This window comes from Conger conger, chromosome 4 (assembly GCF_963514075.1).
Source record: "Conger conger chromosome 4, fConCon1.1, whole genome shotgun sequence".
In the NCBI taxonomy this organism is placed as follows: Eukaryota; Metazoa; Chordata; class Actinopteri; order Anguilliformes; family Congridae; genus Conger; species Conger conger.
The window spans coordinates 21,031,353-21,050,558 of record NC_083763.1 but is presented as its reverse complement, the minus strand read 5'-3'; the positions used below and the strand labels follow the sequence as shown (position 1 = coordinate 21,050,558).

General features: G+C 38.6%; 2 protein-coding genes across 3 annotated transcripts in view; one reads left to right on the top strand and one right to left on the bottom strand.

Moving 5' to 3' along the window:
* Positions 1–589: 589 nt before the first annotated feature.
* Positions 590–11,443, bottom strand: slc25a24 (solute carrier family 25 member 24). Its single transcript, XM_061239981.1, has 10 exons — positions 10,954–11,443; positions 7,537–7,663; positions 7,171–7,258; positions 5,693–5,804; positions 3,524–3,682; positions 2,826–2,978; positions 2,107–2,214; positions 1,737–1,904; positions 1,418–1,568; positions 590–1,305 (listed from the first exon to the last, which is right to left on the bottom strand). Exons 1-10 carry the CDS (start codon positions 11,134–11,136, stop codon positions 1,124–1,126), a joined length of 1,431 nt encoding a protein of 476 aa, XP_061095965.1. The 5' UTR covers positions 11,137–11,443; the 3' UTR covers positions 590–1,123.
* A 3,355-nt stretch (positions 11,444–14,798) lies between these two features.
* Positions 14,799–19,206, top strand: part of fam102bb (family with sequence similarity 102 member Bb) — a 21,539-nt gene continuing 17,131 nt past the window's right edge. For both annotated transcript variants that reach the window (XM_061237436.1, XM_061237435.1), the window contains exon 1: positions 14,799–15,259. In XM_061237436.1, coding sequence (XP_061093420.1) covers positions 15,114–15,259 — 146 coding nt within the window. In that variant the 5' untranslated portion in view covers positions 14,799–15,113. The remainder of the gene's footprint in view (positions 15,260–19,206) is intronic.

Genomic DNA, 19,206 nt, shown 5'->3' with positions numbered 1-19,206 from the left:
AAGTTCAATATTACCACTCCATAAAAAGTGACAGTATGTACTTATATTTAATCAACCACCTTTCAGGTATTTGTCTATTTACTCACAATACAAACATACAATGCTTTACTGTGAAAAGTTATTGTACAGTACTGTATAACCTAGAGCTGTGACAAACAGTGTCATCATATCCTACATAAACTGCACTGGCCTGCATACACATATAGAGGGACTGAAAGTTTAGCATTGCATGATTAAGGTGTGTTCGGTCATAAATGTGATCCTTGGTGTCACTGTTCATAGGGCATTCTCACTTTTCCAGTTGAGTCATTTTTTGAGCCAACTGTCAGATAGAAGTGTAATGAGTTGAGAGGCACCTTTGGAGGGTGGTGTGGAAGGATAGCAATGTCCCAGAACAGAGTGTGAACGCACCAAAGGATGCAGTGATTCTAACTTGTGAAATGTTCAATTTTGGTGTTGTAGAAGGTGGCACTGGTAAACACCAGGTACAAAAGATAATAAAATATTTCCATGTGTGAATGTACTGTACGCCATGTTCTTGGTTCCTATTGTTTAAAATGAGTTTTTAAAGAAAGACAAAACAGTCAAGTACTAATAAACCAATGATATTGTATTCAAAAAACAACTGTAAACAAGACCCTATGTAAATCACAAAACTTGAGAAGGCAATAGTTTTTCCACCAAACAAACAAAACCTGCATCAAAGCCCACAAACAAACCTGAATGAATCCTAAGGCACATTCTCTGGTTGTTAATTGAGAACTATGTAATGTTTACAAGTGAAGATTTTGAATCCAATCTTCCACAGCAGTGGGATATTTTCATAGTGTAAATGAAAAGCACTCTAGCCAAATGTAGGATTGAGGAAGACTGCCACATTCTTAAGGTGCCAATTAACTCAAACATGTGCATGCAACATATTATAACCGACCTGTTTTGAGTAACATAATATCATTCTATTGCAGAGTTATGTAGAACTGCACACATAACGACCCTCCAATACCAAATCAAATTTGGTAAAGGTTTTCTTTTTTTTTTTTTGCAAATCCACCATTTTCACCACCACACCCAAAATATCATCTGAATGCTGAACTTGAAACAAAGCCAGTGCTGGCTGAGCCCTTTACTTGGAGATACCCAGTGCTGATCTCATGTATTCATACACCACATAACTGATGCTGACTGCCGGGATGACCTTCATGAAATTGGGGAGAATTCCCCTGTAGAGTCCAAAAAATCCATCTTTTTTCACAATATTCTGGAACAACTGTCGCATGGACTGCTGCTCAGACCCCTCCAATGAGGCTGAAAAATAAGAACATTTCCATCATTAATAATCATACTCCTCCATATGCTAGTATTACACACACTGAACGGATGTCCTTTAAAACCAATTCATAGTACCATGATAAATTACCTTGCGCCTGCATCCGAGTTCTCACCAAAGCCAGAGGATAGCTTGCCAGCTGTCCACAAGTGCTAGAGATGGTCCCACAGCACAGCAGAACCAGCACTCCAGGGTTGGCAGTGTCTTTGGCATAACGTGCTAACCAGGCATTTTTCAAACTCTGTGACAGTGATAAAATGAGGGTTAAAAAGTATATCCCAAGCCCATATACAAAGTGTAAGGCCCATCAATGACTAGTGTAAGATGATCATACACTTCAGCTACAACATCTTACAGTAGATATGTTATCCCCTACATGAGAATATACAACGGACACAGTCTCACTGACCTCATACACAGCCAGGTCGATGCCTGCATACGGAATGATCCCCAGAATGTTGGGGATGTAGCCTTTGTAAAAGGCCTTTACTCCCTCCTTCTTCAGGATCTTCTTGGCACAGTCAAAGAATCCAGAATATTGGCCCGTTTTCCGCAGGGTCAGCCTCGTCTTCATCACCTAGCGGTGAAAGAACAGACCCCTTCAACACGTCTCCCCTTAAACACACACGTCAAGCAATGCTACAAGAACTCCTGCTGGCCAAAATCCAATATTCTTCTCAATTAGAGGAGCCAGTGTGGTCAACCCAACTGAAGCGTACAAGTAATTACAGAGGTATGCTACAGCTAGAGGAAGTGAATGCTGAGATATCTCCTCTCACCTCCATGGGGTAGATGGCTGTCTGCGCTGTCGCCCCCGCGAGGGAACCTGCGATAAACCTCTCATGAGTCCTCACCTTCCCGGGCTCTGATGCCAGCAGCTTCTTATACTGTTAGGAGAAAAGGACACCCAATCATCATATGCACATACACACACAGCATGGAACAAACAGTAAGACATGCAGTTCGTAAAGACATTTGATCAACATACACTCCCACTGGTACGCAATGATATAAAATCTAATTTACCACGAACGCTATTTTTTTAGACAGTCCCCCTATTTCAAGGGACCATAATGTTTGGGTTTTTTGCTTTTATTACCACCCAATAACCACTAAATAGAGATGAGATGAGATGTAGCGCTCAGGAAATAAAACATTTTATACTATTTACTTAAAAAATAGCACTTGCTGTAGATTACGGGTCAAGGTGTTCAAGTCTCTTACACAAAACTTGTGCTGAGAAAATACTGGAAAATGCTTTTTAGTACATGACACCACACTGTTGTTGTGTTCTCAACTCAATCAAATAAAATGATGCATTATCACTAGACGACTTCACGACTGAATTTGATACCCAGCATCATTGACCCATAAGTATACAAATAATTGAAGCAGAGTTGCAGACAGACAAAGCTACCCACTTCAAGTTTATACCATCATGGGAACACAACTGAATAAAGTATTCCAAGTAGAGGAACATTCATTGAAGTCATGTTACCTGTTCATATGCCATGAACTTTATGGCCGTCTCAGGAGCAATTTTCAGAACGTTAGCCCCATTCCCTCTCCACAGCGAGGTCATTCCTCCTTCATCTAGCAAGAGCTTGAAGCCCCCAACTAGACTGATCTTATTGGACGTGGTAGCGTGCACCTGTAATACAATTAGCATGTCACTTTAGTTACTGCAATGCATCATACTTATTAATTTATTAACATTTATTTATTCAGGTTAACCGAGAGCACACTCATATTTATATCAACAGCATGGAGAAGTGAGACAAGTATAGAATGGCAGGGCCCATGGCAGGGCCCTTTCAACCCTGGCCCTAGAAAGACCTGAGGCTTTTTTATGTTCACCTTAAAATCAACCGCCAGTTTGGAGCCAAGAAACAAGGTAAATTAACTGTATAATGAAAACCAGCATACACTGTGTAGATACTCTCCAGTACCAAGTCAACAAAATGTAACAGAAAGAATAGGTGCCTATACTGAAGAACCCACTTTTGTACCAGAACACCAGCATTACTGCTACTTGAGATGTAGAACTTATGTTTTAACTTTTAAAACATCTGTACAACTTGTTTGGTTGTAACCTCATGTTTGTCGTAACCACACCAACATTACGGTTGCATTCTGATGCAACTGTTGGCAAAGACAAGTTGCAGTGCTTCCAGCAACAGAGGGTGTGTAGTGTACCTGCATGAACACTTTCATCCTGTCCAGCGGGGCGGTGCCTGTGCGAGACACTGCACCCGCCATGGCTCCAGACAGCAGCTGCTTCCACCACATTCCGGTTGTCTTCTCTTCCTCTGTGAACTCATCGGGAATGCTAAGGCTGTCACCAATGTCCAGCACCTGCCATGGACAAGAGGAGAAATGCATATAGACAACCTCAGTTATCATTATCTATACAGGACCCACCTACTACCTCTTGGAGTCCAAGTGGAGGGAAGTTAATGAAAAAGTATATTTGTTTTCATTACAGGTTTCACGAGTAAAAGCATGAATCCCAATGGTAACTTGCTAAGTTTCCCCATAAAAGAGGTCAGAGGATTTAATAAATAAATAAATAAATAACAGCTGTAGGACAAATGCAACACTATTTATACCGACATATTAATAGAAGTGACAATTACATTTTAACTGAAGTATAAGCTCTGTTAGATATTTGAAATACATGGATCATTCCCAGCTAATTCTACCATATGACAACTGAAATTAGCCAAGGGCAGTTCAGTTTCGCAAGCACAGAAAATTGCTGGAACATTAACAGTCCACACCTAGACCTCTGGATTCTGCTCCTGGGCTTTCAAAAGATAAATGACTGTAAAAGCATGTAAAATAATTGTTAAATTTCATTCCACAGAAATCATATTGTTCAGATTGTAACTAAAACATAACAGAAGAGGCTGGTCATTATCATGTTTTGGCTGGTCAAGCCCAATTTTTACCCTTCAGTCTTTACATTCCAGTATGTTTATGAAATCTATACACAATTATTTTTTATTTTTTTCATCTCCATAAAAACAAAGAAAATTTCTAATTTAAATGATATAGAATTATGTTAACAAAACCTTAACCATTACGTTGATATCCATGACCATTCTAATATTTCTAGTCAACGTGCACGCAATACTTTCAGTAATTGAAAGCCATAGGACCCGATAGATTTTATTCTGAGAAATTAAGGGAAATACCATTCCACGCTGGTAGGATGTCACGTCTGTCTTGCTTGAATACATACACATGGGCATATACTGTAGGGATGCATGAACTTAAAACCTTAACCATGATGCCATGTTACCAACCATGAGTCATGCTGGCCAATGTGCGTATGTGTAGGTAATGCAAGGTCGAGAAACTGTAGCCTATTGTTATTCGCGTGAGGATATAACGATTATATTTAGAGAACTTGAAGTGAAAGGCCGTTACCTTGTCTCGGGGACACTGGTAGGTTATTAAGCCAGGTTTTCTCTCCATGCTAAACTAAACGCAGCTTCTGATTTGTAGGTTATGATTAAGTTTAAATGCCAGCGCGGTTTTAGAAATAGGAGGTTTTTAAAAAATAAAACTGCATGATTCGTGAAAACCGTTCCTCTTGATCGATCTTTTTTTCTGATCGATTTCCTGGAAAAAACGGAACAATCTTACAATAATGTGCGGTCTTGACTCCTATTTGTAATTTTATTTATCATAATGACACGTATCATTGTAAAATACAGGACATTATATGCTGTGGAATTTCATATTTTTCAAGAATTTAATTTCAGATTTCATAATTTCAGATTTTTTATATCTATTTTTACATACTAATTTAATCTATTGGTAAGTACCTACGTCTAACATAACCATGCTTTAAGGAAATCGTTATTTTAAAAAAGTTATATATGCAGCTTATCTAAACCAATTTAGCTCCACCTTACACTGAATTATTTACGGCTTATTATTTTTAAAATGTCTGATCTATTGTTGCTGTGCTTAATTGACTCAGATATTTTGTTGCAAACATTCCTTCCTTCACTATTTCAGGGTGGACATACCAGAAGCTATATGTACACTAGGCTATGTTTGTTGAGCAGCTTTGTCACTGAGCCAATCCTCTGTTGTCCGTTTCTATGACAGATATAAAAAAAGCCTTCCTGGGTTTCCGTGTTCTCAAACAATGTAACAGAATACCATTACAGAAGTCTACGAGTGCTCCAATATACCATGTCATCATTTTAGCCACTGCAAAAACCAGGGCACGGAACTGTGGATGATGCATTGATACAGTACATTTCCAGACCTTTTTTCAGACTTTTTTGTTTTGACAGTTTAAACATGCGGTACACACATAATCATGCAAGCATGCATTCACACACATACCGTGGAGTGTTTCCAGTAGCGGATGATCTCCTGCAGGTTGGTGGCAGGGTTAAAGAGGAAGTGCTCCCTCCATTCATTCCAATCCACTGTCATGGTGCCATCCACATCAATACTGAGGACAGAGAAAACCATTTATCCATGTACAGAACACAGTGCATTGGTACAGACAGATCAGGGTCCACAGGCTACTGGCTGCTCAGGCCCAAATCCAATATTTATTAAACTGTTCAGACATTCTATTGGCCACTGTTCTCAAGTGTCAGATTAGGGGTACTAAAACAAAGCTGTTTAAAATTGGCTTTTTTTTTTTTTACAAAATATGTATTTCAGTAATACTATGGGAAGAGGAATAATATTTTTATATCAATATTTTTTTGTATCCAAATAAAAGCAGATGGCCAGACAACATTCTTATGAAGCTTTGTTTTCAGCTTGCAGATCAATTGTTCTTCATTTATGCTGAATGTCATTTCATTTAGCAGCCAAACAGTCCAAAGAGAGAAGATATAACAAAGATGTGCTTGCTTATATGCATCAGTGCTGTATCAGACACGTAGTGAAAGGGTATAAGAAGCTCCCCTCCTCTATTCCCATTTCATATCCCAGCCCACAACACTTTCCTTGTGTTGCCTCCTTATTTCCAGCTGCAGGAGTTCAGTGATACGTGAGATTACCAACCCCACCATGCTTAGCAGGACAACCCTTCTCCCATCCTGTCTCGTCTGTGTTATGCTGCTGTTGGGTTAGTGCTGAAATAATCCAAACTACCCTGAGAGACGTGATCACTACTTCACAAACTTTACTACCACTACACAATTTAACTAATTTCTCTTCTAATATATATATATATATATATATATATATATATATATATATATATATATATATATATATATATTATAATTTATTTTAATAATAATAATAATTATTATGCTTTAAGAATATTTGAAACAAGGTCCTACCTCCTTGGTGCAGCCCATGATAACTTGTGCAATTTCTTATCTTTTTGAGTTAGTGGAAATGAATGAGTATAAATACGGAGTCCCAGTTTTAGCTTATCCTCCCATTGGGGAGGGACTCTCCCAAGGTCTTTATCAGTGGTGCTGCAGGAGAGCTGTGCTGAGACAGCCACCATGTGACCCAAGAATGGTCTCCACCAAACTCTCCTCTAAATGTATCAACGTTAAAGCCCATCTCCTGGTACAGCTCAGAAATGAGTGAAAGGTTTTCTGACACACAGAAGCATGGGCCGTGGTCTTAAAGTAGCCATTAACAACACCTTCAATTATTCTCTAGTCTTATTTCACACTTTACAACAATGGGTGAATAGTTTAACCATGAGAACAACTCTGGATATAGAAACTACAATGGTGATTTTATAATGATGAAGCGGTTGTGTACATTGAGTACTGTATCAAAGGAGAAAGCTGATATTCAAACACAATGTAATCTGACAAACATGACAGAAAAGTGTAGACCTGCTAAGAATCTTCTCGGCCTCCTCCTTGGATATGTCCATCCCAAGGTCCGCAAGGGACTGCTTGATCTCCGTGGAATCAATCCGTCCTGGAAAAAAAGAGTCCAGTCGGCCAATACCACAGTTAGCGCTCTATCTTTCTTTCAAATGCAACCCCATGAACTGAAAGATGACAATGGCAAGCATTTTTTGCCAATTAAGAGACCTTCAATTATTATAACTCAGGTCTGTTCACAATTTCAAGTCCAGTCAATTCAAGCACAGCCTTAAAATAAAAAAAGACATTCCTTGTGAAAGAAAGTTGCAAATGTGTTTTGGAGCTGGCAGAGGACCATACATGCTCTGCGTTCTATGGCTTGTGACATACCGTCCTGGTTTTTGTCCAGGCTCTTAAACGTCAGACGCAGTTTCTTCTCATGCTCCTTCAGATATCTGGAGAATTCGTTGAAGTCCAGACCTGCATCCTTATCATGGTCTCCAGCGGACACCATTTTCTAGTGAGAAGAACATCAAGATATGCAGTGTTAGATTTGGAGACGTGATGTTACACAACAAGAACTGAATAAGGAAACATGTAACACATTCAATGTGAGAGAATATACTACTACAATATTATCATTTTACAGTTTGTTGGGAATGCAGATTTCACAGAAAGATGCAATTAACTACCTCACTTCATTCTTCTCCTCTATCTGACACATAAAATAACATAACATAATGGTGAGAGGCCATTTAGGCCAGCAAATCTCACCTTTTCCTTCCACTAAAGTGTACCTACTGCTTAGTTTGCCTAAAAGCGAAAGAGTTTCTAGCACCGTATCAAGCCTGGTCTTGAAACCCCCAGTGTTTCTGCCTCCACTACATGTACTGGCAAGCTATTCCACACAGTGACCACTCTCTGTGTGAAAAAATATTTCCTAATATCTGTGAGGAATTTATCCAAATGAGACCATCAAGAGTGCTGGACAAAACAACTCTTTCTTTAAAGCTCCAAGAATTTCAGAAATACTGACCCACACTTAATTACATTTCTGTACCCTGCCATCTAGTGTTCACTCAAGATTTTTGTACGATATTGTGGCTATTCAATGGGTTTGCTGAACAAACTGCTTTCAAACTTAATTTACATTGCATGACGCCCAGCACAGTCATTTAAACATTATACACATTATATAAATGTGAATCCCCTCTCTTTTTTTTCTACCTAATCTGGAATACAAAATTGTATCTTCCTGTAATTCCAATTTGCCCCCATTAGCTGCCACTTTTTCAGCTCTTCAGAATGAAAAGGCTATGCATAGGTGCTGGTGAACTCCCATCAACAAGGCACTGCTACTGAGCAATGGGACATGGAATATATTATCAGCACACCCCATCAGATTGCATCAATGTTGAATATATTAATGAAGCTGACAAATGTGAACACATTAAGCATTTAATCTATATGGTATAGAGTAACGTAGCAATGCCTAGTACCTAGTTTTTACGATTGTACAACAACATATAAAATGTAATCCAAGGTGTATTCACCATATTCACAAACACAGGTACAGGAGCCAAATAAACATTGCTCAACTGAATAACTGTGCACCATATCTGTTCAGCATGGCAAGATCTGGGTAGTCAAAACATGAATTTCAGAAGAGTTACGATCATATGCTTGTTTATCTACTTTTACATCCACAGTACCCAGAACCCATATACAACTCTGGATGTGTGTATATTATTTACATTTATTCAAAACAGAGACTGTCCTCACAGGACCAAAATTTCAATTTACTGAGACCATCCTATGATACAACTCTGAACACAGATACTATACGTAATTTATGGCTCACTCAATAACTTGCTTGATGTCAAATTTATTAATATATGCAGCTTAAAGCCCAAGTGACACAGAATAATAAATTGCCTGACAGGATTTTTTATGCATCCCATAATATTGAGAGCAGAAGTCAAAAGAGGCAGATGAGCATGTACAGTGGTCTCCATAATGTTTGGGACAAAGACCCATCATTTATTCATTTGCCTCTTTACTTCACAATATTAGATTTGAAATGTCAAAAATCACATGCGGTTAAAGTGCACATTGTCAGATTATAATAAATGGTGTTAGTAATTTTGGTTTTACCTTGTAGAAATTACAGCAGTATTTATACATGGCCCCCCCAATTCAGGGAACCATAATGTTTGGGACACAGCAGTGTTATGGCAATGAAAGTACTCATGTTTAGTATTTTGTTGCATATCCTTTGTTTGCAATGAAGTCTGCAATTCATGGACATCACCAGTTGCAGGGTGTCTTCTCAGTTGATGCTCTGCCAGGCCTGTATACAGCCATCTTTAGCTCATGCTTGCTTCAGGGCATGCTTGCTTCAGGGGCTAGTCAGGTCACTCAAGAATTTGCCATTTTTTAGCTTTGAAAAACACTGTTGGTAGCAGTATTTTACATTACATTATTGACATTTGGCAGACACTCTTATCCAGAGCGACGTACAGTTGATTAGACTAAGCAGGAGACAATCCCCCCTGGAGCAATGCAGGGTTAAGGGCCCAACGGCTGCACCGGGATTCGAACCACCGACCTTGTGTGTCCCAGTCATTTACCTTAACCACTAAGCTACAGACCGCCCCGGTTTATGTGGGGGATCATTGCTTTGCCGTAGACTGAACCGCCAGTCAATTAGTTTTGAGGCATTCGATTTAACTTGAGCAGATAGGATAAATAAAGTACAAACACCTGAAGCCATGTGTCCAAAACATTATGGTGCCCTGAAATGGGGAGGACTATGTATTAGCATAGCTGTAATTTCTAAATCTGAGGATGTGCACTTTAAAATTAAAAATCTAAAATTGTGGCAAATCAAGACATAGTGGGTGTTTATCCCAAACATTATGGAGGGCACTGTATTTGATAGAGGCTGGTACTAGGATACAGAAGGGAAGTCATTCCTAATCAGTTCAAGAGTGCAAAGTGTATGTAAAAATACATTTATCAGTCTGTTATCTATAAGGCAACTATTGAGAGTGAACACGAAGGAATGCAAATGATGTTTGAGAAAGAAACTCCGCCTTAACCTGAGTCTGCACCCAACAGTAGAACCTCACCTTACCTGTTTTAACCCTTCAATTAAATATTGCTTCAGCCTTCGAATGTATGCTGGTTCAAAAATTGTTACTCCTAGAGCAGAGAACTGGCAACGTCTCTGTGACATTTTAGTCATTTATCTATTCATTAATATCTATTCATGTGTATGAAACTTAGGCAACAATGAGAATACGCAATGAAAAAACTAAATGTGAATTTGCATGTTAAGCATTGGTGTATAGACCAGTCATTTGAGGATATGTCACTATAACGAATGGCACACGCAAATGTGTCACACTTCCTAGAAAATGCTAATGCCTTAACTATATAAAATCGTGAAAACTGGCTCTTTTTTTTCTTTCTTTTTTTTTTGAGAAAGTGCTTGTTGTAGGGGAAATATGATTCTTGAAAATATGAAGTTGTCAAGGAGAATTACTCATATTAGATATTAACGCTTTGCAGCTTATCTGTGCTCCACCCGATATGAGCTCCAACTGAGCCAACTGGGAACGTGTCGGACCACTTCCGCAAAACTAAAGATGTGGTTATTATGAAAACTACATTGTTGCAAGCTCTGAATTAGTTTACAAACGTTAACATTAAAGGCACATTAGACCACGTTAGACTGGCAACTGTTTTACAAACATGATTCAGAATAATCATGCAAAAGAATGCTGCGTAATCTAAGAGATTTACCTGCGCTGCACCTTTGGTGAATGCTATCCCCATCGCTTTTAGGCCCGCTTTCAACTCAGAAACATCAACTTTTCCATCTTTATTGGCATCCAACTTCTCAAACAGATCTTCGTAAGACTTCATGCTATCTTCACCCACGCAGTGTGAATCGGTAAACACAAATTTTCTCAATGCCTGATACATTTTGCTAATACCCGATAAAAGTATTAAATTAACTCAAGTAAAAAAAACGCGATATGATACGGGAAAATAATAACGGAAGGAAAATGCGGTAAGAAATGGAATTCACCATCCAGTGTCCGAACGAAAGATAAGGTAGGCTAATCGCTAAAACGTCCCAACAGTTGTCCAATGCTTGTCAGACGCAAAAAGATTAATTTAGAATCCGCAAAGAAAATCTAGACTACTATTCTAAATCCTAGCCTAGGCCTAAGAAAATATGATCGAAATGAGTTGATCTTTGGAGGAAGAGGTGGGACTTGTCGGATGCCTGTTTGGAGTGCGCTGTTTGGAGTTCTCCTCTGTTCACTGGCACGCCCTGTTGCCAAGTACTGTTGCCAGTGCCACTTTATTACTTATATTCGTGTTAGTTTATAGCACCGACTCTTGTATCTGTACTTTTTTTCCGGAAAAGAGATGTATTTCCATTATGTCTCCGCCCAGCTTCCTTTATACTTGGGCGTTGGCAGTTTGCTCCTTTATCATTTCCTTTGCATACTATTTTAGCTGTGGGACAAAAAAAGGGTGTAAAATCCCCAGACTATATGGGAACGCTACCGGCAATATGCTATTTACATTAGGAATGTATTTAGATGTTATTCATATCCAGTTCTTAGACTAACATTAAAAAAAGGCGTTTGCATTAACAAGGGGTGGTGAATTGTGAATAATGAAAATATAGTTATTCGGCTAATGTCACAATCTCTGTTTGGGAATACATAATGACTCCTTTGCAGTCATTTTAAAACGCACATGAAGTTCATCGCGTTATTTTTTCAGCGAAATACATAGGAATAGACTCTACTCTTTTTTACCGCAGCGTAAAGCAGCTCATCTTACTCTCCACCCACAAGCATGAGTCACCACAGTCCAGCACCGAGACAGCTGAACCAGAAGTGCATACCATTCAGCGAGCGGTCAGTCCGGTGGCGATGCAACCTGGACAGTATTAACAACTGCTCCATGGTGTATTGCCCAAGATGCTTTTTGCATTAGTGTGTGTGTGTGTGTGTGTGTGTGTGTGTGTGTGTGTGTGTGTGTGTTAGCATATTTTGATTTGAATGGAAACAATGAAACTTAGAATAGAACATAGAACATAGAAATTTCATCATGGGGTGGAAACCCAGAAGAAATTGATCAGAGACATAGCCAGAACATGAACATGAAGATTAATTGTTTGGTACTTTGGTAAGAAGCAGGAAACTGGTGAGCTCAGCAATAACAAACAATCTGGTAGACCACAGACCACATAGTGTACTGCCAATTGTGAAAAACTGCAGAACAGATCAGAACACTCTCCAGGGTGTTGGCATGATATGTCAAACACCCTAATGTTCCACACCAGCTCACCTAATGTTTCACTTCAGAACGGTTCTGGCTATAAGCCTGTCAGTACCTGATGAGCCACAATAAATTGTAAAGATAACAGATGGAATGCTGTCTTAAATATATATTTTTAATATGAATATAAAATGATCCCCATCTTCTGTATAATATGTTCCAATGAATTATTGTTCTATTCTCCAGCATAGAACAGTGTAAAATGCTGAGCAACCCCTTATCTGATGGTTACTCTTCCTTTATTGTACAAAATATATATATTTCAACCTATGCATTCCAAAGAAAACCAAAATTTTAACTTATATAGCCTATTCATATTCAAAATTACAGTCGGCGTGACACAGTAAAATAAATCCACAATAACAAACCAGTTTGACAGTGCTTCGGCCTGCTCTCACATAATAGCTGCAATAATCATTTTTGCCACTAGAAGGCATCCGACTCTTTATATCGCTATTTTCTTCCCTGCAGACAGTAACGAAGTGAAATATTTAATACAATCCATAGTTGTGATTAGTCGTCACTATATATTGAATAAAGCTGGCGATTAAAATAAATAAATAAATAAATAAATTTAAATAAATAAATTTAATCACATAATAGTGTAAATGCCTTTTTTGCGAAACACTCTATTCCGACAGGCTATAGATGCTTGGTAATGTGTAGGTCTACAGACTACGCTTTCAACCAATTACCAGTTACCCTATCCACTTAATTTGTGATTGTCATAATGTATCCTGAGCCAGATCATTCTTTGTTTATCATGCTCGTTATCGCGCCATTCGTAGATTTTAAAGACCAAGAAAGTACTTACAAAAACATTATTTTGTTATTGCTTTAAAATAACAGTAATTGACGTATGCAAATTAGCCCATTAATGTCCTCTGTGGAAGTTTTTTTAATTCCTTTGATACTCTTGTCAAGCTAGTTGAGCAGATTAACACATTTTTTCAAATTGGCTAATGTATGAGGCTGCAGTGTGGGTTTTTCATACATACGATGTTTAGTCATTAATCACAAAAGGTTTCAGGTTTTTATCTCCCCTGAAATTATCACAAGAAAAATTGGTTAAGAATGTCAGATCTTTATCATTTTTGGTACAGAGAGAGTCCCAACCATTGCTGTTATCGTGAAAAAAAGTAAATATGATAATGTATTACTTTCGCATTGTATAGTAAAAAAGACATATACAGTTCCAGCATGAGTTTTAACATAAGAGATTTATTTTTGTTATAAATATTTCTCATTTTCTCAGTGAGTAAGTGAATGAGTTAGAATGTGACTTACATGGAAATGTGTAGAAACTGACAACTGATTATAGATGTTGGCTATTATCATCATCATTTCTACCAAAATTGAGGTCAGGTGCTTTTTTCCTGAAGTAATTCTGATTTATGGATATCTGGACTCTCAGTATATCAACTATCTCCAGAACCAATGGATCCATGAGTATTTTCACAAGGAACAATACAATGAGTAGTCCCTTGTAACTGATTACTAAAAATAGTATATTACAGAAATGGCTGTCTCTGAAAAACTATAATGAGTTATATCACATGATTGACATCATTAGGCATCATCAAAGCAATTTGAATTTCCATAATATGTTGATTCCTCCATATAAATATGACATTTTGTGTATGTTTAATATTATAAAGTCAAATGAGTGTTTTTTGCTAAAAGTGAAATTTACATATCATTTTAGACATGATCAACAGAAGACTTTTCAAAAATGTTATTTTGTATATCTACCTACCTGTCTTCAGGATACTCATACAAAATGTGAGCTGTCTACGTCAAATAGACTTCTGTGGCCATTTTTCTTAACATATTATTTTTTGTATGGGCTGAGACAAAATTGAAGTAGGCCTATAGACACCTGAAACAAAATTGGTTGGCATATTCATCATTTTTAATTCTCATGGAAACTCTCATGGAGCCACAGCACAGCCATGAACTTGGAAAGAGGGGGGTTCAAATTGATAGAGCCTACTAATTCACATCACATTTCTGTGATCCTAAACAATAAGCCCCCACAAATGCTCAGTTTGTAAAGAAGGCTATCATGCACCTCCATTGTAGAATGGTTCATATTCGACGAAATCTAAGGGTAGGCCTATTCTATTACATTTTCGCAACAGTAACATAGAATTAAAATATATCATGTTGCACATAATACGACGCTGCCTCTTTAAACCTTTTGGGCTGTGTTTCGTTCCATGTCCACTAGTTATGACAAGCTCATCTGAATATTTAACGCTCGTTCAAATACGTCGAATGGGAGGGAAGGATGATGTTTCTTCCAGTTCGCTGCCCTGCCTATTTTCACAGTACGAATATCAATGCAACTGGTTATGGTACCCCTTGCTAACTGGTAGCTACACCAAACAACAAGCTGGCAGCCAGTCTGCAACAATGTGTGCGTTAAAGAAAAGATCAGTCGTCTTCCGACGGCTCGAAAGAACTTCAGTGTTATTTCAACAGTGGTAGAAAAGGGGTTCTTCTGCCGTCTGTGTTACAATCATGAGAGTGTAAAAATTTGAACACTGAGAGGACCGACATTTAAAGGAGACCGTCGCACCAGCCATCATAAGAAATATATGGCTTTCATCATGATGAAGAAAAAGAAATTTAAATTTAAAGTCGATTTCGAACTGGACGAACTCTCTTCCGTTCCTTTTGTTAATGGTGTCCTGTTCTGTAAAGTCCGGCTTTTAGACGGTGGTTTTTCGGAGGAGTCATCCCGGTAAGTGTTTTATTAACCTAATTGTCTAGATGACCAATTACCATGGTTTTTCGTTACTGCAGCCTCCTCTGCTAATCGAAAGTATTACGACTTAGTTCGGATTCGATTACTGGCCATCTAGCTAACGACTGCTAGCTTGCTAGGTAACCTTAATGTATCCATGCTGTAAGACCCAAATCATTAATAGTAGGGTTGTAAGATGCAGCGTTCGGTTATTGCTACCGTTATAATACAGAAACTGTTGTGTTTAAATTTGCCGACTGGTTGTTTGTTGTATTTCTCTATCCATTAAGCTATGGAGTAGCCTGTGTTCTTTTTACTTGTGGGGGTATGGACATGAGCTATTGCACGATATATTCGGAAAGGCAAATAATCTGTATGTAGGCACTTATGTTTAATATTATGGCATTTGAGCTTGAATGTCCCACTAAAAAGGATGTGAAGGAAATGCGTCGCTCACTAAGAAGCAATAACATCTTCTGAATAAGATACCCTAAAGAAAACAATTAAATTACTCCCAATATTTACTAACGTCAGAAAGCTACATGGCTAGTACATAGCTCTCATTGCCTCTGAAAATCAAATGTAAAAACTCTTGAGCATCATTTCTATAGGCCTACTGTACCATTTGTGTTATCTCTCTGTTAGTTGTAAGTCTTGAGATTCAGTTGCAATTCTGGTGGTGGTCAACAAGTTGCTAAGCCATGAAATAAAGTAAACAATAGGATAATCCTTTCCTTTATAAGTGTCCCTTTGAAAAGATTTGGCATTTTTATTTATATGAAATACCCACACCGGGCCACCAATGAGGATTCACAAACAACTGTGATAACAGATGTTTTTTGCCTTCATTTTCATAAAAAAACAAAATTAGAGCTGCAATCATGTAATTCCTTTAACTTCTAAACTGGAGACAAAATAGTAATTCGACATGATACAGATTTAAAAATAACATCTAGGCAAGTAATAAATAGTATGACTAACGTTCAGTAACTTAATGATGGAATATAATTTCTGTGTTGTGTATTGAAGCAGTATAATAGATTTGATTATGGTAAATATGATGACAACGTGGTGTGAGGAACAACAATTTCAGTGAAGAGCCAGACATTGCACTGAAAACTTGCACACTGACAAATCCCCTCAATCAATGCAAATTTAGTAAATGTTTATTTCTCTCTGTGCTGTAAAATGCATCATACTGTAAATGACACTGCCAGATGTTTCCTTTACCAGTTTTGTTCTGACAGCTTCTGAACCATAACACAAAACTAGATTTCTTTGTTATGGTTCATAGGCCAGGTGAAACAAATGCATTAGCAAATGCACTTGGGCTTGCAGAATTGGTAAAACTTTTTAAAACCATCAATCAATGCGTGAGTTTCTTTTTATGTTTATGAAACTGTACTATCAAAACACATATTGCATTCCCTGCTGGCAACACGAGAAATGCCTCCAATGTGACAGCAAAATTTGGTGTGAGTTCTTCTGTGAGTAGGACCTTTTGTGCCTGTGCTCAGTCTGAATTAATTGTCATCCTCAGGCTTTGCAGGACCATATAAGTGGCTTGAGATTTACGGTGTTCTTGTGTGAAAATATTAAACCAAACTCTAAACATTCAATCCAAATGACAACAGGCCATTTATGTGGCAGTATTTTACTCAAGTATTATTATTATTATTATTATTATTAAAAGAAACTCATTTGACTTTTTATATTCTCCTGTGCTTGTTTTGTTGCACTTGAATCTTACGAATGTCAATATATTTGGACCATGAGGTGCCAAAGAACATTGATTGGATATACTGTGAGCAGCCAGTGTAGTTATACCCAACCTGTCTTTAGCCTTTTAAGTTGACCTTTAACTGGTTTCACTTAATGTTTTATTGAACAACATAGGGCTGACAGGAGACCTTGGAGAATGAGTGAGCAGTGGAACATCTAAACATTGTCCATGGTGTGTGACGGTGGCAGGACATTGCAGGATAAACAATCAACTCACTGACCCCCCCCAGAGTTTTGTCTGCTGTTCACATTTATTCCAGAATGTCCTCTGTGAGCCAGCATCTATGCTATTACATCAGGCCATTTGGCCTATCAGCCGCAATGTCCTTTCCATGGTTTGATTTAAAATTAATGATGGGTGAAATTGGAACTTGAGTCTTGCTGAGTGCAGTATCCACATACTTGCACTATAAAAATGGAAAAATATGTCAAATTCTGAGTATTTTAGTCTTCTATTTATACTTTATATAATATTTCTAGCGGCACGGATGGTGCAGTGGGTAGCACTGCCGCCTCACAGCAAGGAGGTCCTGGGTTTGAATCCCGGTCGGCCGGGGCCTCTCTGTGTGGAGTTTGCATGTTCTCCCCGTGTTTGCGTGGGTTTCCTCCGGGTACTCCGGTTTCCTCCCACAGTCCAAAGACATGCAGGTTAGGCTGATTGGAGAGTCTAAATTGCCCATAGGTTAGAGTGTGTGAGTGAATGGTGTGTGTGCCCTGTGATGGACTGCCTTTCGCCCAATGTATGCTGGGATAGGCTCCAGCCCACCTGCGACCCTGTACAGGATAAGCGGGTTAGGATAATGAATGAATGAATAATATTTCTATTACATTTTTGCGAAATAAGACCATATTGCCAATGTGGTGAGATGGTTTTGACTTATTTCAATATTTGCCAATGGCTTTATATATTTGCTTTATGGGCCGGTTTCACAGACACAGATTAAACTCGGACTAGGTTTAATCTGTGTAGGCAGACCTGCAGAACGGGCCCAAAGTCTCATTTCAAGACTTGTATTGTAGACTTGTTTTGCCATGTGTGATTTGTTTATGCCATGGAACCAGGAGGGAGCACAGAAGGAGCAGTCACTAAAAAAAGAGTGCTTTGGTCTGCTAATAAGTCTCGATTGATTATTTTATAGCTGCACATGCTTTGCTATTTTACAATGACTCTCCATCACCAGCTAGTTTCTCTTGATCCTCATTTCAAGGAGAAGGTAAGATACTCTAATAGCCCAGCCCATTGGCCCTCAGCATTAGGGTTAGCTGTAGTATTACTGGGTTGAGTCTTGGCTATGGCATTAGCCAGCTACGTATAGGAATCCGTGGCGTTCGTTGTCCAGGGTTCCTCGGGTTACCACTGCATAATCTCCGCAAAACCACATGCCAAGCGCTCACATGCTATACCAGCTGTGGACAGTGAGAGATATGCCTCTCCTCCTGTCCATGTGAGTATTCCTGTTATGCTGTCTGTTCTGTAGTGGGGAAAATGAGCTGCTTGAGAGTAAGTGCATAGGCTTGCTCCTTGGAATAGCTGTAACTAAAAATGCATTTCCAAATAACTGGGGGAAGACATTTAGCTAATTTGTTAATAAAGATGTTAATGAAGTGATGTTGTTATACTGTGAAACTCCTCTGTCACCAGATCATATTTAGCCCAAACACAGCCTTGGTCTACCCACCACTGCCTACATGGTTACTGTGTTCCTGGAATCTCCATTATACTGAACTATCAGCTTAAGTTTTGTTCCCTGTGGTAAATCTTTACTGAGTCACCAGTGTTGCCAGCAGACACAACTGCCCATACGTGCTCAAACTAAACAAAAATAAGGGACCATTTAATAAATACACCTGCATTCATAATGAGCTGCTGATTTTGAATGGAGACCTACCTGTCAGAGCATGGGCTAGAGTTACCTTTGATATCACCATAATTCAAAAATGTCTGAAATTGTAATCTGCAATGCCTGTCCTTTGGTTTCACGCTAACCTTAATGAGCAATCCAGGTCCCCATTTTTAATTAAGGGGTACCTATGACACTTCCTGTATGCAGACAGCTAGAAACTGTTTCAGGTTTGCGCTGAAAATCAGTGGTGTTTTTTTTCATGGAGCTCGGCTGCAGGTAATGAATGACCTGTCACACAGAACCTTGTATGCAGATAGC

Bases quoted from the DNA above. Each gene is read 5' to 3' on its own strand.
- slc25a24 (XM_061239981.1), bottom strand. From the start codon at position 11,136: ATGTATCAGGCATTGAGAAAATTTGTGTTTACCGATTCACACTGCGTG. The intron at 7,664-10,953 runs GTAAATCTCTTA...TCTTCTCACTAG, and splicing joins TCACCAAAGGTGCAGCGCAG to AAAATGGTGTCCGCTGGAGA. The intron at 5,805-7,170 runs GTCTACACTTTT...CTCTGTCCTCAG, and splicing joins GCCGAGAAGATTCTTAGCAG to TATTGATGTGGATGGCACCA.